We start from the raw sequence: 24,284 nt of genomic DNA on the forward strand, positions 1-24,284 counted from the left end.
GGGGGGGAAGGGGGGTTGTTATTAGCGGAAACTTGACAAAAAGTTTTGCACATTTCTAATGGAAACGCAGCTACCAAAACCCTAAACATGGAAAATCTGTATTAGCCAAGAATGACATTTACATGTCCAATTTGACACAACTAATTTCAGAATTATATTAAATGTAATTTCTAAAATATCAAGGTTAAATTAGGGCTGGATGAGTTGGCTAAAAAAATTTAACCCAAATACAATAATTTCATATCAGTCTATTGATAATTATTGATTAGTTTTTTGTTTTGTTTTAAATATCTGAAATACTAACAAACTGGTGGCAGGACATTTCCTGTTTTATCCAGTCTTCATGGCACGCAGTTTTTTATTTTTGAGCAGTTATGAGGCAAAGTTTGGAAACCTTGAACTGTTACTCAACAGGTTGTTGCTAGGTAACCAATGAATGAGTTGCTAGGTAACCACAGAGCGAGTGGGTCAGTTGATTCCACCAACTTTTCTTAGCTTAGCTGGCCTTCAGCGATTGAGACTAAAACCTTTGCTCTGCCTACATCTCCCAGAATGCTGTGTGGTTCTGGATCGGAGTTCAGTGAATATTGAACGGATTATGTATTATTGGTCAATCGTGATCTATATTATTGATTTTTTTTTTTTTCAGCTCTAGATTTAATAATTAAGGTGGGAAAAAAAATCTTTTCTCAGCTGAGGATCAACTTTAATTGTTGGATATTTATTCAAAAATACAAATCTGTGCCTCTGCAAGGCAGGCGAATTCAGGATTTAACATTGGAAATTAGCTTCCCATCAGTGACTTCCCCCTCTTTTTTTTATTTCATTCTCATCCTCATTTTGTCAGAATGTCATCGTGTTTGAGGCTTCGTCGTTTTAACTCCTGTCTCAATCTTTCTCTCCCAGCAAAAAGCCAAAGAGACCTCAGAGACAGAGGCAGCAGAACAACCGGCTCAAGCCGCTAACGCTCGCCTACGACGGGGACACGGACATGTAGAGCCGCTCCACCTGTCACACAAACCCCTCCATGACAGCGAGCGATGTTTGCAGTGTGAATGGACTCACTTATTCCGATTTGATTTTCCTTAACCAAAACCTTCATGACCTCCAGTTTGCTCAATGAAATGCCTTTTATTTTTAAACTGAGAGTCTCCAACTCTTTCACCCCCGCGCTTTCCTGAACACGCTGACTAGCTGGAGGCTTTGGACGCTCTGAAGGTTTGTTTGTTGCCAAAAGTCACCGCAGGGAAGAAGAGGAGGAGGAGGGAGAGGAAAATCTCCATCAAAAGGTTTGGATTCCTTTTTCTTCCCTCAATCCTCAGCCGGGTTTTGACTCAAATCTCTTTTTTTCCAGTCTTTTTATTTCTCCTTGATTCAGAGGCCTGTGTTTGTGGGATAAACTGATCGGCGGCCTTCACCCTCGCTTTGTTTCAGGCGCTACATTGCACTATATTAGTGCAGCATGATATGCACACGTGACTTCTACCTTTTATTGCCATAAAACACTGCCTCTTCCACAAACACAACGAATGGGAACCAACTAGAGAGACCCACCAGTAAATATCTGTATAGGTTTCAATTCTCAGTTTTTTTGTTGTTTTTTTTGGTTGTAGTGAAAGTAAATCTTTTTGTGGTTTGTAGATTTCGTTGGGTGTTTTTTTTTTGTTGTTGTTTTTTTTGCCCAGATGTAAGTATGAGCATTTTATAAATCGAATAAATAAATTTTCTTGCGGTTTAGCTGAACTGAAACGCGTCCCGGAAAGAAACTGAAGCCATTCATGTCATGCAAACATCATTTCTGCCTTACTGGTAACCAATCAACTGCTCTTAATATTTGATCTGGCAAATATTAAACACAACAGAACAAGCAGACAAAAAACGTAAACAAATCAACTCTCTCATGTAGTAACAGTGTTATAAATGCTCCAGTCTCACTACAGAGAGATAATATACATATATAGATATATATATACACATATAAATAAAATACACTGTACAGATGAACTATACAATATGTTAATAAGAATATGCCTCTGACTTCAGTGTAAAAGCAAACTGGTGTGGAGAATGTTTACTTTTTTTCGTGAAATTTGTAAATAATGACTTTTTTATTTTTTGGAGAAAAAAAAAATCAAAAGTATGTGTAAATTTATTTTGTATCGCACAGAAAATGTTAGTTTGAATATTGCAAAGTGGGTGTATGATATTGCTGATTGTTGTTACTATGATGCAAGTTGTATGTTGTGACTAAGAAAACTAAAAAAAATAATCAGAGGGGAAGAAAAAGAAACACGAAGAACTGGTTGTTTTGTACAGGTTGTTCATATATGGAAAGAATTACTGAAAATAAACGCGGACTCGGCTGCAAACAGACGTATTGTGATGGAGTCATTACTAAAGTCTCACCAGTCTGCAACACTTTACGGCTAAATAGGTCATAGATATGTTTATAAATCATTAATAACTTTATTATGCATTAATTAAGGGTGCAAAGGAGACAAATCTACCAGTGTTACATCTACAGGTGTAAACATTTCTGACTACTTTGTAAGAACAATAAGCATTTCTAAACTTTGTTTTTTTAGTTTTCTTCTCAGCTGTAGTTAATGCATAATAAACGGCGTTTAGAGATTAACATAATTTACTATTTAGCAGCCATTTAAGTGGAAACAGTAAATGAAACAGTAAATGTCTGATTTACAGCTCAGCCACTAGGTGTCACTGTCCTGCAGAAAAAGTTAAACTATAAAAGTTTAATGTTAACTTTTCTGCAGCACAGACTCATTTGGACCAACGCAGAGCTGCATCATTTTAGGAACCAACATCGCTTCTTCTTTTTTCAACAAACTACTAAAATACCACCTCAAATTTCACTGCATCCTGCTATATTTATTGACAATCTGCACTGATCTTACCTCTTTATGAACATTAGTACATTTTTATATTTGGTAGTTATGCTTATTAAGGAAGTGCGATGACAGAAAATCCTGTATTGAGGGCTACACTGCAAAAACATCTTACCAATATTAGTTCTATTAGATTATTTCACTGCAAATAGAAATCTTACCTTTTTTTTAGTTCTAGTTTCTAGTGCAAATATTTTAGTATAGTTGAAATGAAACAAAACTTACTTTTCAGCAACATAGGAGCTTGTTTTAACTAAACAATTCTTTAATATTGATTTAAAAAAATACTAGTTCTATTAGATTATTTTCCTCTAACATTTTTCCCATGTTATAAGTAATCTAGTACTTCACCAATATTAAAGAATTATTTAAAACAAATTCCTACGTCTTGCTAAAAAGTTAATTTTAACTTAGTTTTGTCTTATTTCAAGTGTACTGAGATATTTGCACAAACTAGTATTAGGTTTTATTTTTTTTTCTAATTTATTTAGTTAGTTTTAGGACACTGACGGTTTGTATGTAGTTTTAGTATTTGGGTTAATTTTGGTTTTTGGTTACATAAATCGGGTAATGAATACCCAACAGATAATATTTTCAAAAAATGTGTTAAGTTATTGTTGAACAACCAGCTGACTGAAAACTGAATTTCAGTCCCAATTGTTTCTTATTTAATGTAAAAACCAAAACAGAATTGTGTTTTTTTTTCCAACATTAGTGAAATATTGCCAGAGTTTTGCACACAAATCCCAGAAGCCACTCAGAACATCGGTCTGCTGCTGGATTAAACACAACTTCAATAAATCCACCAACTTGTCTTTTCAATAGTTTCAACATTTTTCTCAAAATAAACGTAATTAATTGCATTGTAAACAACAACAGATCTCAGAAGAAGCCTCAGTGTTGAAGTAGATCTGGTCTGAATGAATCCAGATCCCAGAGAAAGATGAGAAAATCTTTCAGCTTTGTTTGATTAGTGATAAGATCACTGAACGAGCTAAAGGTCAATATTTTTCACTCGCATGTTAAAATTTTATAGCTTAAGAAAGTAAACAGAAAAGTATAAAATTTTGAAATGAAACAGATCCATAATTTGAGAAAAAAGTAACTTTTAAGAAGTTGTGATGTTTTTGCTTTTCTTTTTAGTGATTTTCCAGGAAGTGTGTATTTTTTTATTTCCTTAGGAGATAACCTGCTCTGCTCCCAGCAGATGGAGATTAAAAGATGCAGGCATTTCCTTGGACGGGGAACAAAAGATGCTATCGGACTTTTCTGCCTGGTCTAATGATTTTTAGAGTTTTATCCACTCTAGATTATAATTTAGAAGTTTCTCTTTCCTCCGTTTATCAGTTGAGAGGCAAACTAAGCAACGTTGCAGCATTAAATCCATCCTCACTGCAGAGAGTTTTCCAGGATTAATTCTGTAACGTTTCCTAAAAATCCTATTTACTGTTTTTATTTTATGCAAAAAGGCCAAAGATAATTGATTGAAATGTGGTGGAAACTAAAGTATTTAGATTAATGAAATCTTTTAAACCTCAGATTTAAATGTTTTTCATTGAATTTTCAACAAAAACTAAAGCATTAGTGTGAAGAGAAAATATTTTTTCCTTTTGTTTTCATAAATATCCTCATAAATTTATGATTAAATACTTTACAGAAATATTTTTATCTGCATGTTTGTCTCTATAAAACATCCAAAGAGGAACATTTAGCAAATTATTTTTATTTTTTAAAAACAGCTGAAGCTGATTCATGTTGGACAGATAGCGACTGCATCTATTTTCCACTGATTCATCATTTCATTCAGATCTGGACTTTAACTAGGCCATTCTAGAACATGATTATGCTTGAATTTTATTATTTCAGTTCTATTTACAGAAAAATACTTTATTTTTCCATCAACTGATCAGTTTTCCTGTTCCTGCTCAAATGTATCCCCACAGCATCATGTTGCCACCACCATGTTTCAAACAACTTCAGGGTGTTAAGTGTTAGTGTTTGTTTGTTTTTCAACTAACATTGGCCAAAAAGTTACATTTTTGTACTTTCTTCTACATGTTTGTTGTTTCCTGAAAGTTTTGAGATTCATCAGCCTGGAGGGGCTTCGCTATTTCCACCCTGAACAAAAACTGATGTTTGTCACTATAAACAGAAAGAAAGAAGCAAATTTACACCAAAAAAACTCTGAAATTTTGAAATTAATTTCAGAAATGTTCAAGAAAAAAACAAGGTAATTGCTGAATTTCAAAAGTGGAAGATTTTTGACTTTTGAAACTTTTCCTTAATGATTTTTTTTTACTTTCCAACCTTAAAAACTACCTGGTTGTTTCTAAAAAATAATTACATGATTTTTTTTCTCAAATTTTTGAGATTTTTTCAGTATTTCAGATATTTTTACAGCACATTTTCTTTGACTTTGTGAGCTCAGAGATTTCCTGTTTCTTTTTTCTAGAAAATTACTGAGATTGAAATTTAAATTTCAGATTTTTTTTCTAGCAAATTTTGAAAATTTCTGAGTTTGAAAAGTTTTTGTTTCTTTCTAGTAAAAAACAAGATTAATCTGAAAATTTTAGATTTGTTTCTATCAAATTTTTGACTTTTCAAACTCAGGTTTTTTCTCAGATTTTTGAGGTTTTGGCAGAAATATTTTTTTCTTCAATCTACAACGGCCTTAAAACGCTGTCATTGAACTCCCTTGTTGCTGAAATTTGCTACACAAATAAACTTGATTTATTTGAAAGCTACATGAAAAAGAAGAAAACATGGAGTCGTCTAAAATCTTCTTTCCCAGACGAAGTGAGCAGAGGTCATTCCCGCTGACCACCACTAGATGTCAGCACTCAGTGATGCAAAAAGAAAAGTTGTCTCTCAAAAATCAATACTGTGAGGCTCCCTCCCTCTTTTCCACTCTGTTTCTCTCTCTGTCCTCCCCAACTCTCTCCCTCCCGGTATAAAACATCGCTCCTCGCCGACAATCAGACGTGAAAACGCCTCCGTTGTCACCACAGCGCCGCAGAAACCCTCCCGTTTGCCCGGCTGATACCTGGATGACCCCCGCCCGGATCATCGCCTCCCTCACTCCTCGAGTTTGACAGCTGATCGCGGCTCGTCCAGCAGGAGATTCTCCTCTTGCTTTCTCTTCTTTCTCCCTGAAATGAGGCGAACGGCGGACATGAAGAGCACATGTCTGTGGGCCGCCGCTGCGCTGCTGTCACTCAGCTCTCTGGTGAGTTAAATGTCATTTTGATTTGACCTTCTCCTGCTATTTGCATTCTTTGTTTTCAGATTTACAGCAATTTTATCTGTTGAAATACTCCTTCAGCTGCTGTTTTTAACAGTAACTGGAAGTGTTCCAGACTTTAAATGAAAGAAAATCTTCTCCAGCTCCTTTTTTTCCCCTAGTTTCTCCCATTTTGCAGATGTGGTTTGGAAAAAGTATATCTGACAGGGCGAAGGAGAACAGCCTGAGCCCATTATGACAAATACACCAGAATGCTTGCAAGCTCAATGCCTTGACAGTTTGTGACAACCCAATTCCTTTAATCCCTGAAGAGACGGTAACCCTTCACCCGCTGATAAATCTGTCAACAAAGCAATCAAAGCGGAGCAGGAGCCACTCCCCTCTCCGACGCCAGCAGAAAATATTCCATAAACTTAATCCCTACAAACTTGACTGGCCTTAAAAAGCTCCTGTGGCGTTATCTGTGTTTAATTTGCATAGTGATGGAAAGAAGTCAATTACTATTAATTATTCCCTACAACTTAATACCCATTATCGAATTGAATTCACCGTCTTGAAAACCATAAACTCAATTTCACAGCTGACTAAGCGCACTAATCATTTCGCCCCCTCCTCCTCTTATTTCCTTCCTTTTCTTATTTTATGGCGCCCATCCTGCTTTAAAGGAAAAACAATTCCTCGATTTCACCAACAGCAGCGGCGGCGTTCCCTATCATCTGTTTCTCCTTCTGTCATAACAAACCAAAAGCAAACATTAATTATAAGAGCTGGGATAATTTCTTATGATGATTTTCCAGCATCATTTGACAGGAGAGTGTGTTTTTTTTTTTTCTACAGACTGGGCTGCCAAATTGCTTTGCCATGCTTTAATAGGATGATCATAATTGTTTCGTACTTGCTGCATCCTAAGCTTTCGCCTGCAGCTCCTTCAACAGATTGACAGACCCATGGGAACCTCGCAAACTTATTTTGGCCGCCTTTGAACCAAGTCGTGTGTGAAATAATATGATTATGCGTTTTTCCTCTGGGTAAGTTGGAGAACTAGTGGCCAGGGTTTCTCCTTCTTCTTCTTCTTCTTCTCCTTAAATGTCCCGCAGTCTGTCCGCGCTCGGTATTTATCCTCCTCTGAAGTCACGGTGGGTAATCGTGCCCTGGCCTCTTAACGCGGCGCGGCGGCGAAACGACGCTCGGCCTCCTCCCCAGCTGCCTGTGATGTCTCGACACACTTCCTGATTTGTCATCATCCCTAACCCCCCCCTCAGGTAACGCTTTGATATCACCTGAAACTCTCGGCGGGGGTCAAACGCCCCCATTTGATCCATCATCTGGACGACAGGAGGCCGAGACATGGAGGTTAAATTCGGTGGAAAATTATCGTTTCCTCGAAGCGGCCAGCAGGAAAAAAAAAAGCGTTTAAGAGTCTCTAACTTCCTTCTTATCGTATCATAAAAGATTGAATAAGTTTTAGCTTCTCAGGACATCTACACTGCAAAAACACAACATTTTACCAAGTAGATTTTAGTGGAAATACCTTGGTTCACTTGAAATCAGACAAAACTAACTTACAAGTGACATTCTAGCAAAAATATGAGCTTATTTTAACTAAATAATTCCTTAATGTTGATGAAAAAGAGCAAATTATTTCACTTAAAACGTGAGAAAAATGTCTTGTTATAAGTGAAATCTTTGGTACTTTTTCCATCAATATTATGGAATTATTTACATAAACCTGTATCTTGATGAAAAGTTACTCGAAAGTTAATTTCATCTTATTTCAAGTTTACTAAGATATTTGCACTAAAAACTTGACAGAAAATATTTGGTATGATTTTGTGTTTTTGTAGTGATGAATGTTCAGCTTCTCCTCAGAACCTTTAAATAATCTTTGATCAGTCCAGCTGGGATTTAGTACAAATTACATGCAAAAATTTCAATTATTTAATATTTTTATAATATGTTTAGTTTTAAGCACGTGACTCCTACACTGCAAAAACACAAAATCTTACCAAGTATTTTTGGTTCAGTTTGTAATGCAAATATCTCAGCACACTTAAAGACAAAACTATCTTACAAGAACATTTTCTGTAAACCTGTTTTAAGTAAATAATCCCTTAATATTGATCAAAACGTGCTACTTCTACTGGCAGATTATTTAAACCATAAGACGTTTTTCCCATGTTATAAGTGAAATAATCTAATAGTTTTTTGTTTGAGTTCGGCTGACCTCAAATGAGTTGAGACCAAATCCAGATTATTTATCACTTGACTAATGGACCATTTTTAACTATTTCACATTATAAAGTTGAAGTTTTTTCTATTTTTTAACACCTTTCTGTTTGTTTAAGTTTGGCTCAGTTTCATTTATAACAAGACATTTTTCCCAGGTTGTAAGTGAAATAATCAGCCAGTTGAACCTTTTCATCAATATTAAGGAATTATTGACTTTAAACAAATGCATATCTTGCTGCAAAGTTGCTTGTAATTTAGTTTTGTCTCTTTTCAATTGTATAAAGATATCTGCTTTAGAAACTAGACCAAAAATATTTTGTAAGATTTAGTTTTTCCAAAAGCACATAACCTGAAGCTTGTTTTAAGTAAATAATCCCTTAATGTTGATTTTAAAAAGTGCTAGTTCCACTGACACATTATTTAATTTATGACAAGACAGTTTTACCATGTTATAAATTAAATAATCTGACAGAGAAACTAGTACTTTTTGTCAATATTAAGTGAGATAAGATGTTTACGATGGAAATACTTGGTATTACGTTGTGTTTTTGCAGTGCAGGAGTCCTAAATGTGGTCTGAAACAGACTTTATGTGTAAGGTGGAGCTTTGGTCGAACTCTCGCCTCCTGGCCCTTTAAGTTTATCTGATTAACCTGAACCCCACCAGGTGATCAAATCTGCTGCATTCATTTGTCAAATCTCCGGATGGACGACATCTGTTAATTTTCCGGAGCGCACAGCTTCCAATCAAGGCTGCAAAGTGGCTTCCCAAATCTTCCATCAGCCTGTTCGCGTCTCCATTCTAGCTACAAATCTTCCCTCCACACGCAGCAGCCACAACATCCAGGTAAATGAAAAGTGACACACACTTTCATTCTTCCTCACAGGGGTTTTTGTGTGTGTGTGTGTGTGCGAGCCCACCGCAGTGTCGCCCGGCTCCTCCAGCGGTTCTATTAAAGGTTGGGATTTGGTGGCGGTTCGGGGGTCCGGCCCATAGAATCTCCTCCGCGCTCCCGAGGGAGGATTGGGGGGTTGTTTATCTTCCCGTTTCAAAGAGCGGACGCCTGCGCCTTATCACAGCCTCGCCAAGAGTAGATAGCATTTAGGTTTGTCCAACAAGCCCGCCTGCACGCTGCATCTGGCAATCTGAGAGTCGTTTCCTAAAGGACTCCGGCATGCCGATGCCGTTTGCCGTTATCTCGCCGAGGGATTCTGCCTCGTAAGCTGAACATGTAGGAATAATATTAACAGGCGGTTAAATGGGGTTTTCAGGAGGGGTGCAGAATAAAGTGGAGGGAGAAAAGTTGGCCAAATAAAAAGTAGAAGAGTTTTTAGTAGCAACAAATTCTGTCGTTGCTGGTCAGTTTGCGTAAAGAGCTGACTTTTCAAGAAAATCGTGTTCAAAACACGCAGCTTTAAAACTTTCAGGGTTTTTCCTGTTTATTTTGTGAGATTTTTATTTAAATTGTTACATTTTTTTAATCTGTTTTCTGTTGTCTCCATATGTTTCTGCTACGGCTAAAACGATTAATCATGACTAATCGATTACCAAAATAATTGTCAACTAATCTAGTGATCAATTAATCGTTAACTGGAGTATACAGACTCTAAAAATTTGCCATTTGCTGCAAAAAAATAACAATCAGGGAAGTAATTAAGCCAAAACTGTAAAATATAAATAAATGTTTTGCAAGCAAATTGAGCTCAAAATATGCAGCTTTAAAACTTTTAAGGTGTTTCTATTTATTTTTGAGAGATTTTTTTTTTTTACAAATTGTTAACCTTTTAATATAAATTGTTAACCTTTTAATCTGTTTTCTTTTGCCCTTTGCATCGGGTCCTGCTACAGACGAAACATTTACTCACTTATCGAAATAATTGTCAACTAATTTAGTAATTGAGTAATTACTGACTGGAGTATACAGGCTCTAAAAAAGCGATTTGCTTAAAAAAGAACACTGAGCAGTAATTCAGCAAAAACTGTGTAAAAAATATGAATGTTTTTTCAAGGAACTCTCTTACTCAAAACAGGCCGCTTTAAAAGTTTTAAGATTTTTCTATTTATCTCGTATCTGTTTTCTGTCGTTTCCGTCTGTTCCTGCTTGGGCCAACACGATTAATCGTGATTAATCAATTATTGAAATAATTGTCAACTAATTTGGCAATCAGTAAATCATGAACTGGAGCATGCAGACTCTAAGAAAGCCATTTACTAAAGAAACAGCACACGCGGAGCAGTAAGTCAAAACTTTACAAACAATATGTAGGTTTTCCAAGAAAATCATGCTGAAAACATGCAGCTTTAAAACTTTAAAGGTTTTTCTACTTTATTTGGAGACATTTTTGTATAAATTGCTAAATTTTTTTATCTGTTTTCTGTTGTCTCCATCTGTTTCTGCTACGGCTGAAACTATTAATCGTGACTAATCAATTATAAAAATAGGCCTGCTAGGCCTAAAACGATGAATTGGATTAATCATGATTAATCGATAACCGTCAACTAATTTAGTAATCAGTTAATTGTTAACTGGAGAACACAGATTCTATAAAAGGACATTTGCCAAAAGTGTTCAAAAACTATAAACGTTTTGCACTTAGGATGGAAAAAGAAACTTTGTAAATATGTTCGACCCAGGATTCCTCAAGTGACATTTTTAGCTTCAAATTCTGTAAAAAGAAAAATCATCCTTTTATGCACCTTTTGCTATCAAATTATGAATCAGTTAATCTAAAGCAAACAATCAACAGATCAGCTCTGCACTGCAGTCAACCGAAAAGCGCTGAGCGTTTAACATGTTGATGCATCATAGAAATTATGAAGCGTTCACTAAAGGAAAGCTGCTGTTGCATTTTAGGCAGTGAAATGTTTTTCTTATTTTAAAAAGGAACTGAATTATTTGCGTTTTTGCATCTTCTAATGTATTTACATGCGATTAATCGTTAGAATAACCGATTAATCATTACTGAAATAAGATTGACAAGAGTAGGATAGGCAGCCACCTTCAAGAAAAGTCAGATAAAATAAATGAAATATGTTTGGAGTGTATTTAAGTTATTTTTCTTACTGTCAGCTCTTACTATAAGAAGGCAAAACAGTGGATTTTAAGGGCAATACTTCAGGACAGTAAACAGGATATTTTTAAGTTTATGTGGAGCTGATATTTTAGGCAGGAAAACACCGTATCGTTTTGATGTTCATAAAGACTATTCCTGCTTAATCATGACGTTTTTGGATTCTTTTAGTGAAGAAATTTCTGTGAACATTTTTCTTTCTGGATAATTTATGTGAACATGTTTCCCTGTTCTCTGTAGTTAGCATTAATATTAACTCAGTCCCACTGCCATGGCTTTTGTACTTATTTTTATTGTTCAAAAATGCTTCGCTGAGAGTTTTAGATTATTTATTGGCTTTTCTTCGCTGTGATGTCATCTTTCATGGACGTTAACAGACAGACTGTATTTAGAGGCGTCCAGCAGCTTTCTTCTCCAGACGTACGTTGATTTTTGATCATGCTGATCACGCCTGAGTGATGGATTCCCCTGGATTTGTTGTTAAAATGGCAACAAAGATTCACGGATTTCCTCACTTAATGAATTTCAGCTCATCTTTGTAGCCTTAAAAACTCTTTTTCAACAATTAATTTATTCTCCACTTAGTTGCAGAATGAATTACAACTCAGTGATTTTTTTTGCTTAAACCCTGCTTTGTTCCCAACACCTATCAACCGCAATACTATTTTCTACATCTGATGACTAGTTTTATTTTAAGTTTGCAGTATAAATACATTTTTGTTGCCAACAAGCATCTATAGTTGAGAGCAGTAGTCCCAAACTTTTCCAAGCCATGCATCCCCCAAACAGCGTTAGCGTCTGGTTATATACTCCATTTGTAAAAACACAAAAAATGCTACAACATATGTAATCAACTTCCCCACTTTTATTCATGATGCAGTAATTATTACTTTAGCTTAGCATAAATGCTACCTCATATGTGTTGATTTTCGGCCATGAGTTCTGTGGTGACATTTTACTATCAGGTAATAAATCTGATGTTCATGTCATAATTTATTACATTTTTACTACATTTGAAGAAAATGTGTAATATTTTATCTGAGTCCTTTGTCTTTTCCATTTTGTGCTTGCTAGCTACGTCAGCTATGCTAGCTACGTTAGCTATGCTAGCTTGGTAAATTTGACTGGCAGCTAATCAGAAAGATGAGTATGGCAAATAACAATTCAGTACGTTATTTTAACTTTTATTTTAAAAGGATAAATGAAAAACAGTTTAGATTTTGCATTTTAAAAATTTCTAAATAAAAATATATGTTTTACAAATGTATGATTGAAACATTTAGATTTTTTTAAAAATTTGAACAGATTAGACTTTTTTTTTTAAATTCAAATTAAATGTGTTTAAAAAATTTAGGGATTTCATGTTTCAAATTAAAAATTCCATTTAATTTTCCATTTATGCATTTTTCCCCCCAACTTCCTGAGGCCCTCTTAGCACTCCCTGGCGACCTCTCAGAGGCCCACAGCCCCCATTTTGAAAAACACTGCCTTAGCGAACAGAGGCTTCAGTTTTAGTTTCCAGTTTGGATTTGGTGCTACCTTCTAAAAACATTTAAATTATGTTTTTTATATCGTGCCAACTCACACAATGAACAAATATTTAGTCGATTTAATCCAATCATATCGAGAAATTAAAAGTTAATTACGTTCAGTTTGATCCTAAAACACAAAAATAAAACCATTTGAGCTGATAAAATTAAAGACTACAATGGTCAAGCTTCTTTTAAAAAAAAGTTTAATCTGAAGTTAATAATGAAGATAATTAAGTGCAGAGCTAATTCCACCTTTAACAACAAGGGTATATTGTTTATCCTTGTGTGATATTCATTAAAGCCCAGTATTGACAAACCAATATCAGTTAAGCCCAGAGTTATCAAAGTGCCACTGTTGACCTTTACGCTGCCAGCTTTGTTGTTCCTCCTCTTTCTCCGCTCGGCAGCATTTCTTTCAGGCACATCCATGCCTCCCTTTGTGCATCGCTGGAGTGTTGCTCCAGTTTTGGCCCCTCGGTGTGCCGGCGCAGTCGGTCGGTGTGTTCCGGATGTAAACGTTGCTTTAGTCAGGACTGCCTCTGATCTGCCTAATCTCCCCGGGCGGGATTACAGGTTGGGCTCTAATCCGTGAAGTGGGGGTCTCTGTCAGTGTGCCTTCCTAATCTAGAGACTGTCAGGTGCTTTAGATGAAAGCTAATTGCATGTCACAGTTTGGGGACCAAACGTAGCGCTGGCGACAACAGAGAGGAGGAATTAGGTGCGAGGATGACTGGGCACACACACTCCAGACGTTCTCTGGAAAATTTGATCATCTTAGAAGAAGAAAACGGAGATGAAATCCTTCCTAAGAATTTCAGTCACAACAAACATCAACAAGTAACTCGGAAACGGAATATTTTGGGTTTGTATTTCGAAAGAAAGACAAGTGAAGTTCCTTCCAGGATTTGTATAGTTCAGAAAATATTCCTCACATGTAGGCGTTAAAAATGCTGCATCCACACAAACACGAGTCCCACTTTCAGTGATTAGTATGACAGGCATTGAAAGCAGCTCTAAGCTGCTCCCCAATATCCCAGGATCTGGTTTCAGGACTCCGCTGAGAACTGAAACCCAGTTACAGAGACGCATCAGTAATTACTGAGCTAGCAAAACGATATTTCATTTGGTGATTAGAGACTACAGTCTTTCAACAACTCAGAATAGATACAGTCATGAGAAATAAATGAGCTTTACAGCTTGGATTGCAAGACAAAGGTCCATTAGGAGACAGTTTATTCTTTTACGATTACTGAAAATAAATTAAACCGGCGTGGGATCACGTTTGGAGTTGTTTGACCTTGGTACTTCCTGCCAGATCACAAACACATTGTGATCTGTGTCAAGTTTTCTGCTGTGATTTCCTTTAAAATCCCCAGTTGTTTCAATTATGTTTGTTATCAAATAGATTGAAGTCTGAACAGATATTCCTAAACATTTCTCTTGCCTTTGCAAATTCACTTTAAAACATCTTCATTGTGGCAAGATGAGCCACTATTGTTTCATTAACTGACAAAAATCTTTTTCTGAGAGCTCTAGAGCTTTCCTTTTATGCTTCCCTGAACAGGTCAACAAGAGTCTGCCTGCTATACAAAACACTTTCATTACATTTGTTGCATAAAATCATTCTTTAGATAATGAGATAATACTTTAGATAACGAGAGTCTGATCAGTTCTGCGTATTGAGAGCTCCTTTCAGAACTTTAAATAAAACAAGATGCTGCTGGCCACGCCTCCGACTCTACGTTTACACTCATATGTAAAAATAGCTGCAAACAGATGCTCAATTATTCAACCATGCATTTTTGAAAAGCAGAAATGGTAAAACCAGCTGGCCAAAAGTGCTGGAATTCTGCTGGGGTTGCTAGGTAACAGGCTGGGCTTCGCCGGGGTCACTAGGTGAACGGGCAGCGCCTGCTGATTTGTGACTCAACATTTGGAAGATTTCTGAAACGGCACACTTTCCAGACACCAAAAAATATGAACTTATTGCCAAAAGATATTCTGTGTTTTGTTGTTTTTTTAAGTGCTTGGGCTGATTTTAGAAGCAGTAAAAACTTAAAGGGAAGTATGAAAACATGCAGTCCCCCGTCAAATGTGACTCAATGGAAGGTTTTTGAAACATCCTTACTTTCCAGACACAAAAAAACCTTAGCTCACTGCTACTTTTAAAAACAGTAGCGACCCAAAAGGAAACAGAAAAACGTCCAAAATGTGAGCTTTGCAGAACAGGTCCCATGTAATAATAATAATAAATAAAGCTGTAGACGTTTTGTGCTTCCAGAGGTGAAAACGTTTAGATTTAACTCCGCATGTGAGGCTGCACTTAAGAAACGTTCAGGTTGAAAGATCGCAGTGGCAGAGATCACGGTTCGCTCCCATCGGGACATTCGTCATCGAGGCCTCCTCTTCAAAACAACTGGAGGCCATCTTTTTCAAACCGCTGCACTCCGAAGCCGAGTGCATGAAATGAACGCAGCTCCTGCAAACAGTTTGCTGCACGCAGTCTGACCTACACCGCTACAATGTCATTCGGTGAACTTTTGGAAAGAGAGAAGACCTTATTCTCGGCGCTTCGATCGCTGCGTGAAAAGTACAAAACGTAAACGCTTCGACCAGATGGATCTACTGTCACACCGTGCGGCTGCCGCGCGGACATCACTGTCACGCGTCTCTGCGGGGTGCGAGGGAAATCTTTGCGCTCTTTTCTGTGCGATTGTTAGAGGAGAGGCAGAATGAGCCATCAATCATCCATTCAGGGCACATTCGGCAGGTAATAGTCCGCTGTTGGATCACGTCTGCAGCAGAGACGCGCGTCATTCATCTCAGCATACGGCAGAAATACCCCTTTAATCTTGATTAGGACGTTTTCACACACTGTGAGATGTAGTTACAGCTTTAAATGATACGTTACAGGTGCTGACAGGTGAGACGAGACACAACTGTTGGTGTTTTCTTGGTTCTGTTTTTAGAAAATTATTAGAATAAAATTACACATTTTTCAAATTTAAAGACAGCATTTAAATGTCTACTGTAGCAAATTGAAATACTCTAGTAATTACTTTTTGATTTGATTTACACAAGGTTATTTAAATTACTTTTAATGCCGGATCCCGCAGCTTTAAGTTTCCCCAAAACTAAAGCTCTATAAATGTACAGAAAACTTTACAAGCTTTAGCTGAATGTTTTGGACTTATTGTGACTGCAGTGGAAAAGTAAACAAGCAAACATTGCTTTAAACAAGGAGCCACTGCTTTAATAATATAGACTTTTTACATTTTAAATTTTAAATTTGGTAAAGTTCAAGCCTGGATATCAAATATTTTAATTCCAACATATTTTATCTCCAGCTCTGCCTACACTATTAATGACAAACACTGTTGGTGTTTTCTTGGTTTTGTTTTCATAAAATCATCATAATAAATAAAATTACACTTTTTTATATATATTAGATATTAGAGGACAACATGTGAATGTCTACTGTAACCAATTGAAATACCTTTAATTATTTTTTGGACAAACCTATATATGGTTATTTTAATTATTTATAATCCTGCTGCTTCAAGTTCTTCCAAAACTCAAGCTTTATAAATCTACAAAAAAAACTTTTACAACCTTTAACTTAATGTTCTGGACTTATTGTGACTGCAGTAGAAAAGTAAACGCATATCCTCAACAACAAACATTTCTTTGTTGCAGACTAAACAGGGAGTGATACATAGCTTTGTTTTTATTACAAAAATAAACTTATTAAATGCTCTTATATGCTGTGTCCCTTTTTTAATTCCTCCCATATTAAAACACAAATATATATTTTTCAGAACATAATTTAACACATTAGGAACTCTACTGTAACGGGAAAGAAAACATTTAGCTTCAGAGCTTTTTTTAGAATAAAATTAATTTAATCAAACCTTACAGTATGGTGCTTTAAATTAGTCATTTCTGTAATGAAAAACTCGACTGCGTATATCTATGAATCATTCCATGATGGCAACAAAACTGAAAAATGAATTTTGCGTCAGTCACTGTTTTAACAGTATGAACTATTTTCATTTTGCTTTGAGTTTATTAAACTGAACTTCAATCCTGGCTATAGAATATTTTCATTCTGAGATATTTTATCTGCAGCTCTGCCAACACTGTTAATGAAAAACCACAGCTTATCACAGCTCTTCTGTTTTTCATCAAATAAGAAGCATAAAACAAACTGAAACAATGGAAAAGCTGTTAGTTCTCATGTAACATTAGGTACACACACACACACACACACACACACACACATTTGATTTGCATGTATTAAAATTTTATCACCTCCAACAAAACCGATTTCAGCTAGTGAGCTCCTCAAAAGAAGTTTTAATCATTTTCTCATTTATTGTTAAAAATGTTTACATTTAACATAAAATTAGCCTTGAATAAATGATGGATATGTTCTATTCACTTTCTGTAACATCTTATTTCTGGCCAGGATTAGAGTAATTCAGATTAACAAAAGAGAGGGTTTACCCCACAAGTCCAAACCACCTCATATTCACACTTAACGGGGGACATATTATGCAAAATTCACGTTTTCACGTGTTTTTATACTTTTATTTGGTTCTCAGCTGCTTCTAAAAACAACCCAGATGTTTTTTTTGGCTGCAAGTTAATGTGTTTTTGTCTGGAACATGAGTTTCAAAAACCTAAGTCACATTCAATGGGCACTGTGACATTACCTAGCAACCCCAATATAACTCCTTGTGTCACCTAGCAACCCAAGCTTCGCTCCAACACATTTGTTCAGCTGGTTTTACTGTTGTGTGCGCTGTACAATGGCTGCTGAAAAAGACAAGTGTTTTGTTGTTGAATTGCCATCTAGAAACCATTTGTTACATTCTTGTTGGTTGTGCAGGAGGCTCTACTTCTGTTTTTCAGAGATGTACGAGTGTATAAAACTGTACATCTTTCTCTAGTTCTTTCCTTTGGTTTTGTTTGTATTTCCTTCTAGTTCATGTAAAGCACTTTGAACTGCCATGTTGCTGAAAATGTGGTATATAAATAAAATTACTTTATAACAGCTTATCATTTGCAGCCATTTTTAATGTAAATGTTGAGTCGGGGGGGCGTGGCCAGCAGCAGTTTATTTGGATTTAAAGTGACAAGAGGCCCTAAAACAGATTATTCTGGAAAGAGCTCAAAATAGTTTGGTTTAGCAGAACCAAACTAAAATCTCATCATCCAAGAATGATTTTGTGCAAAAACATTCTTGTGAACATTCGACCTATCCTAACCTGTTCAAGGAAGCATTTAAAGGTCACCTTTAAATTGTAACCCCGCCCTCTACAATCTGTGAAAAATTCCACAAAAGTGGGTGGAGTTAAGTGTGGGACCTGAGAGTTGTTTGGTCAAGACGAGGGAAAGCACTGTTGACAAGTTTGCAATTTTTCTAGCAACTTTTTTTTATTTATTTATTTTTTATAAGAAACTAAAAACTTATTGGAGACTTGGGCAGTAACACAAACCACCAACTGCTCCGCAGTAATTGTCCTCACTGAGCGAGAAAAGTAATAGCAGTTTAGAGTTTCTACTTAACCTATTGTCTTCTTTTGGACTTTGAGTGGAAAGAATACCGACACAGAGCTGACCTCTGTGCCAAACATTTGAGTATTTTGTAGCTGGAACTAAAAAATAGTTTCAAGACAAAAGAAGTTCAAGGATTTTGAGGCCATTAGTATTAAACCAAACATTCTCAATATTGAAATATTTAACAAATGGTGATGCTCAAATTGGTCTATCAGGTGAAACATTTTGTCCTTGATCTGCTCTGATCAGTTAAAAACTAATTGTATTTTCTTTTTATCGTGGAAAACTTTTTTTGGTTTTTAAATGCAAAACATGACATTTTTGATGCACTTTAATTTGCATTCAATAAAATAATCGTTTTCTGTTTGATTAGCAAATTACTACCTCAGTTACCCAATAATTAAAGTGTTTATGTAGTTTAATAAATACAACTTGATTTGCATGTCTTAAAATTGACCAAAGTTTTAGTTCAGATATTATAGGAAACTTGTATTCAGTCAGTGAAAGTCTAATTGGTGCTTCTCTGCTTCCAACATTCATTAATTAGAGTTATAATTAAAAATGGCAATGAAAAAGATGCTGACGATTACCAGGCTTGGGTAATTTAAAACTGTGTGAAGTATTTAACAATAATCCGTCTTTTGATCTCCTATTGGACAGATTCCCATGCCGCTCTCCAGCTGAATGCTGTATTTAACTTTTCATGTTTGTTTTTCCAGGTGACCAATGCTGATTCCCCTCACTCAGGAAGTTCGGACTTGAGACAGAGCTCCAAATCCAAAGTAAAGACGTACTGGACTGAAAGCAACAAAGCGGTCTCCATCAGTCGCCTGCTGTCTCAAACCATCTACGGAAAGGAGAACTTCACCTCGGTGGATCTGAATTACGACGACGCGGACACCTACTCCAAACCGGAGCAGTGGAACTGGCTTTACAACGCTTCAACGCCGCGCGACCCGCGGCCTCGCACGAAAAGACGGCCCATCGTCAAGACCGGGAAGTTCAAGAAGATGTTCGGCTGGGGCGATTTCCATTCAAACATCAAAACGGTGAAGCTAAACCTCCTCATCACCGGGAAAATAGTGGATCACGGCAACGGCACCTTCAGCGTCTATTTCCGGCACAACTCCACCGGCCAGGGCAACGTTTCTGTCGGGCTCGTTCCCCCGACGAAGGCGGTGGAGTTCCAGGTCCATCCGCAGCAGCAGCAGCACTTCCACCAACATAACCACAACCAGCAGCAGCAGACGGCTCTGGAAACCAAAGACACCAAGCTGTTCAACTGCAGGGTGGAGTACGAGAAGGTGGAGAAGGGCACCAGGAACTCGCTGTGCGCCCACGACCCGTCGCAGAGCTGCCCGCAGGAGCAGACGCAGAGCCACGTGTCCTGGCTGTGCTCCAAACCTTTCAAGGTCATCTGCATCTTCATCACCTTCTACAGCACCGACTACAAGCTGGTGCAGAAGGTCTGCCCGGACTACAACTACCACAGCGACACCCCCTACCTCCCCACCGGGTGATCACATGACCGAACAGGAAGGGAGAAAGACACACCGTCTGCCGGGCCAGGAGTCCAACTTCAGATGTTGACAAACTTTTGTTTTTTTTCTCTTTAAATTACAACAGACATTTCCTTGTGAGAGGAGGAGTTCGTTAGGGAAGCACTTCTAGGATTGCAATACCGTTAATAAATGCATAGCTGTTTTTGGAAAGGAAGCTCAAGCAAACTGTGAACATACACCGATTGTATTTATGTAAATATTCTGGACTGCAGCACACACGAAAAAATGGTTTTATTAACATTTTTTTCCTCTCCAGCTAATTTACTTGTTTATGTTGATGGTGTATTTCCGTCTCAATCATGCTTTGTGTCTTCTTCAATCAGTCTCTGATAATCTTTGCAAATGCATAAATGTCAACGCAAATAAGAAGAATCTGTCAGCACGCGTTAGGAGGGCGTAATGGAAAACGCAAACATTATTTCGAGTGGTGTTGTTTCCCGCAGTGTGGTTCGTTAAGAGCGAGTGTATCTCTCTGATGTCGTCGTCGGACTCTCATCCATGTTCATGCATGAACCGAATGTGGTGAACGGCTAAATAAGGCCCGTTTATATTGTCATTTTATTGCACCTGTCAGAAGAAATCTTCGTCAAGTCTCAGCTGCGACAGGAAACAAGGTAGAAAACAGTTCTTCTGGCTTAATTCTGTGTTGTGTGTTTGAGGTGACACTGAATGACACCATCTCGGAGCGCCAAACAGATCAAAAATGTTGCAATAAATAAATAAAAGTTGCAGAAGACATGAAAGATGACAGAGATGCATAAGGTTATTTTCTGTGCAAAAAATAACTGTGCTCTAAATCAGTTTCTCTTTAAATGTTTTTTTTTCTTTTAAATGTTGCATAAAACAAAAATGGTGTAATAAAATCCAGCTCCTGCTAAACAACAAGGAGCCGGTAGAGAAATATGTAATCATAAGTATTCATTTGATACACTGCAAAAACAGAAAGTCTTACCAAGTATTTTAACTAGTTTTTAGTGCAAATATCTTAGAAATAAGACAAAACTAGCTTACAGGTAACTTTTCATCAAGACATTGGAGCATTTTTTTAATATATATAAGGAAATATCTTATTGTAAATGAAATAATCCGCCAATAGAACTGGTACGGTTATCAACATTAAGGAATTATTTTCTTAAAACAAGCTCCTATATCTTACGGAAAAGTTACCTGTAAGTTAATTTTCTTTTTTCAAATGTACTAAGATATTTGCACTAGAAAATTCAACCAAAATTACTTGATTTAAGATTTTGTGTTTTTGCAGGGTAGCCATCTGTTCCAGAAAGCCAAAATAAATACTTTGTTTAAAAATATAGAACAAAGAATGAAAGATGAAATCTGTAGGTTCATTTTGTAAAAGCCATAAAATCTCCAAAGGAGAGAACGTGAATTAAATCAGCAGGCGCTAATCACATATCAAATGTTTGCACCTCTGGTTATCAGAAAAGGCAGATTATGCATCAGACTAACACTTCTGCTAATGACACTGGATGTTGCGATCAGCCATTAAAGCTTCATTACATGAATTGGGAGCCAGTGGCTCCATGCAAGGCATTTGGAGAAAATGAACACAGTAAAAGAAGGAAGCTCTGCAGAGTCAACAGCACAGAGTAGAGAATGAATTAAAATGCCAATAGGAAACCTGTATGAAAAAAAGGAAAAAAGTACAAATGTGCACCTACGGGCACAATCACTGCTGTCTATTTAAATTCAAAGCTCTTTCACTGTGTATGCAGTCCTATGCACAGCTCTGTTAATAGCAGCCTGGACTGCTTCCAATATGCGAAGGAGGGCTGAATTTTCTGACAAGGCGGCCTAAAGAACTCGTCTGCCTGTGGGATGAGAGCGCGCAAAGAGGAATTTATGATGTGGAGGAACGAGGCTGGCAGAAATCACTGGAAACACCTGACTCGTAAATTGAGAGCATGTTTCTGTCAGCGACACGAAGGAATGACTAATGTTTCAGATTGCTGTTTGGGCCAGTTCTTTCATCTCAATAAAGTGACTTTGATAGTTTGCCGCCCATAGAAAAATGTGCCAGAGACAGTTTGTTAAGCTTCAAAGAATTAAAGCGGCACTTTGCAGAGACAATGCAGCCTCATTATGCACATAATCTCGCATGTGTAAACAGTCTGGCAGGAAAGTGTTGGGTGTGAGAGCTGCTGAAAGACATCTGTAATTGCATATTTTTCTGCGTACCCTTTAAGACCCTGACAAAAATAACCATATTAGTGACAAATTAAAGATCATAGAACTAAAGGAGGCTCTGATCAGTGATTAAAACTAAACAATGGATCAAATATGTGATGTTTTGTAGCCTTTTTTACTGCTAATTTATTTCAACTACAAACTAAATATGTATTTTGTTCCAAAGTGTCAAATATCTCATCGGTAAAAGCCTCATGAAGACCTAAAACCCTGTAATGTTGTCTAATGGTTCACACCAGCTCTGTTTGGTCCACTTCAAGCGAACTCCAGTTTGTTTAGCAGAGTATATATCTATATATGTGATGTATACCAAAATGTTGATATATATACACACATATTGATGCGAAGCGGACTCAAAAAGCAGGAAGTGGACTATAACGCTAGTCGCTATAGTAACCAATAACACTAGTTGGGTACTAATTATTGTTAGTACCCAACAATTATACTCAAGAGTTGCACCACTTCAACTAGTACATTTCCACCTATATTAAGGAATTATTTACTTTAACAAGTTCCTACATCTTGTTGAAAAGTTACTTGTAAGCTAGTTTTGTTTTACTAAGTGTGCTAAAATATTTGCACTAGTAATTCTTGGTAAGATTTTGCAGTGTAATTTTGTAGAAATCGAGTTTAATTTCAGAGCTTGATTTCCGCCGTCGTCGGGGGGAACAAAGCAGTTTATTTTCAGTATAAATTAATCACGGCAGTGTTTGGACGTCTCGGTTATCTTTGGGCCCAGATCCCTCGGTTCAGTTGTCCTGGGCCGGAGCCATCCATGCCTGCCGTCTAACCCCTAGCTTGCCCACAATCCCTGATTAATGTGGTCTGGGTGGGAGCTGTCAGAAATGGCAGAGAGAATCATGGGATTTCTCCTTCAGAGTCCCAATGACACCCAGCAGCTGCAGGAGTAAACAGATGACTAACCACTGGCCTTTTGGCAGCCTTCGGAGATTCACATGGAGGGAGGGCTGCGAACATTGCTTTGACATTTAGGTGGATTAGAAAGTTCTTGGGTTCTGCTCTCGCGGTGTCAGAGGTGCTTGGTGCGATAATTATTTGTGTCTTGCTTTGCTTCTGCGCAACCTCCAAACTCCGACACTAAAAAAAGGGCTTAATTTTTCCACTTACGGATGTTTGTTCAGATGAAATGTTTAAGTGTGAAAATCCACGCCTCATTTATAAACAAATCACATTTTCCGTCTTGCTTGCTGCCACAGAAAGAAAAAAAATAAGTAACTTGTTTTTGGAAAAGAAAACAACAAATTGTCATTTCAGATCATGTCCTGCCGCAGACTTCATTTCAAATCTGGTGCTGAAAGCTGTCCTGAGGGCTCAGTTTTGCGTGAGGTATTGACATATTAAGGGCTCCATCAGACAACGGCTGCTGCTGCTTTTAAATCGCAAATAAATTACTCTCCTCAAAACACTATTACTCGTCTGAAAATGAAAACTCACTCATTGTGACTGTCTCATATCAGGTAAAAAACTGGAGAGAATTAATTAACCTTTGTCATTTTAATTGCTTTAGTGACAGCTGTCCTTTGGAGCTGGAGCTATCCTAATGCACACACTGCGAGCTTGTCAATTACTTTCCCAGTGAATAGATTAAAACGCCGCAGAGGATAGAGTCATTTCATTAGTCAGACTTAATGCCCCCCAGACATAACCAGGTGCGAACACTTCACCCTAAATATGCAGGAAAATGAACAATACTATTAAGCCCATATGAATCGAATGAATGGTGGCAACATGAAATTAAGTTCACGCTCTATTTAGTTCTTCCCCGCCGCTTATTTTCCATTTGTTGTGCCGGGTTTTCTTAGGTAAGGTGCAGAAATTCAAAATATTTTGGACAGCAGAACCTGCAGTCTGAAATGTAAGGCATCTGTGTTTCCAGAGCTAATTTCTCTTGCGGATGTTAGCGCTGTCAATTTTTACAGCGCAGGATAATAGCAGACAGCAGCCTCCATCTAATT

At 37.1% G+C, this 24,284-nt stretch overlaps 2 protein-coding genes across 4 annotated transcripts in view; both read left to right on the forward strand.

Moving 5' to 3' along the window:
- The window catches only part of thsd7ab (thrombospondin, type I, domain containing 7Ab), a 226,578-nt gene extending 224,207 nt beyond the window's left edge, over positions 1-2,371 (forward strand). For all 3 annotated transcript variants that reach the window (XM_032558677.1, XM_032558674.1, XM_032558676.1), the window contains one exon: positions 907-2,371. In XM_032558677.1, the coding sequence (XP_032414568.1) occupies positions 907-965 (59 nt within the window). In that variant the 3' untranslated portion in view covers positions 966-2,371. The remainder of the gene's footprint in view (positions 1-906) is intronic.
- Positions 2,372-5,845: 3,474 nt separating this feature from the next.
- On the forward strand, positions 5,846-20,851 carry LOC116717908 (neurexophilin-1). The gene is made up of 2 exons (XM_032559585.1): positions 5,846-6,132; positions 19,261-20,851. Exons 1-2 carry the CDS (start codon positions 6,061-6,063, stop codon positions 20,059-20,061), a joined length of 873 nt encoding a protein of 290 aa, XP_032415476.1. The 5' UTR covers positions 5,846-6,060; the 3' UTR covers positions 20,062-20,851.
- Positions 20,852-24,284: the final 3,433 nt, after the last annotated feature.

This window comes from Xiphophorus hellerii, chromosome 3, assembly GCF_003331165.1.
Source record: "Xiphophorus hellerii strain 12219 chromosome 3, Xiphophorus_hellerii-4.1, whole genome shotgun sequence".
In the NCBI taxonomy this organism is placed as follows: Eukaryota; Metazoa; Chordata; class Actinopteri; order Cyprinodontiformes; family Poeciliidae; genus Xiphophorus; species Xiphophorus hellerii.

Bases quoted from the DNA above. Each gene is read 5' to 3' on its own strand.
- LOC116717908 (XM_032559585.1), top strand. From the start codon at position 6,061: ATGAGGCGAACGGCGGACATGAAGAGCACATGTCTGTGGGCCGCCGCT. The intron at 6,133-19,260 runs GTGAGTTAAATG...TTGTTTTTCCAG, and splicing joins TGCTGTCACTCAGCTCTCTG to GTGACCAATGCTGATTCCCC.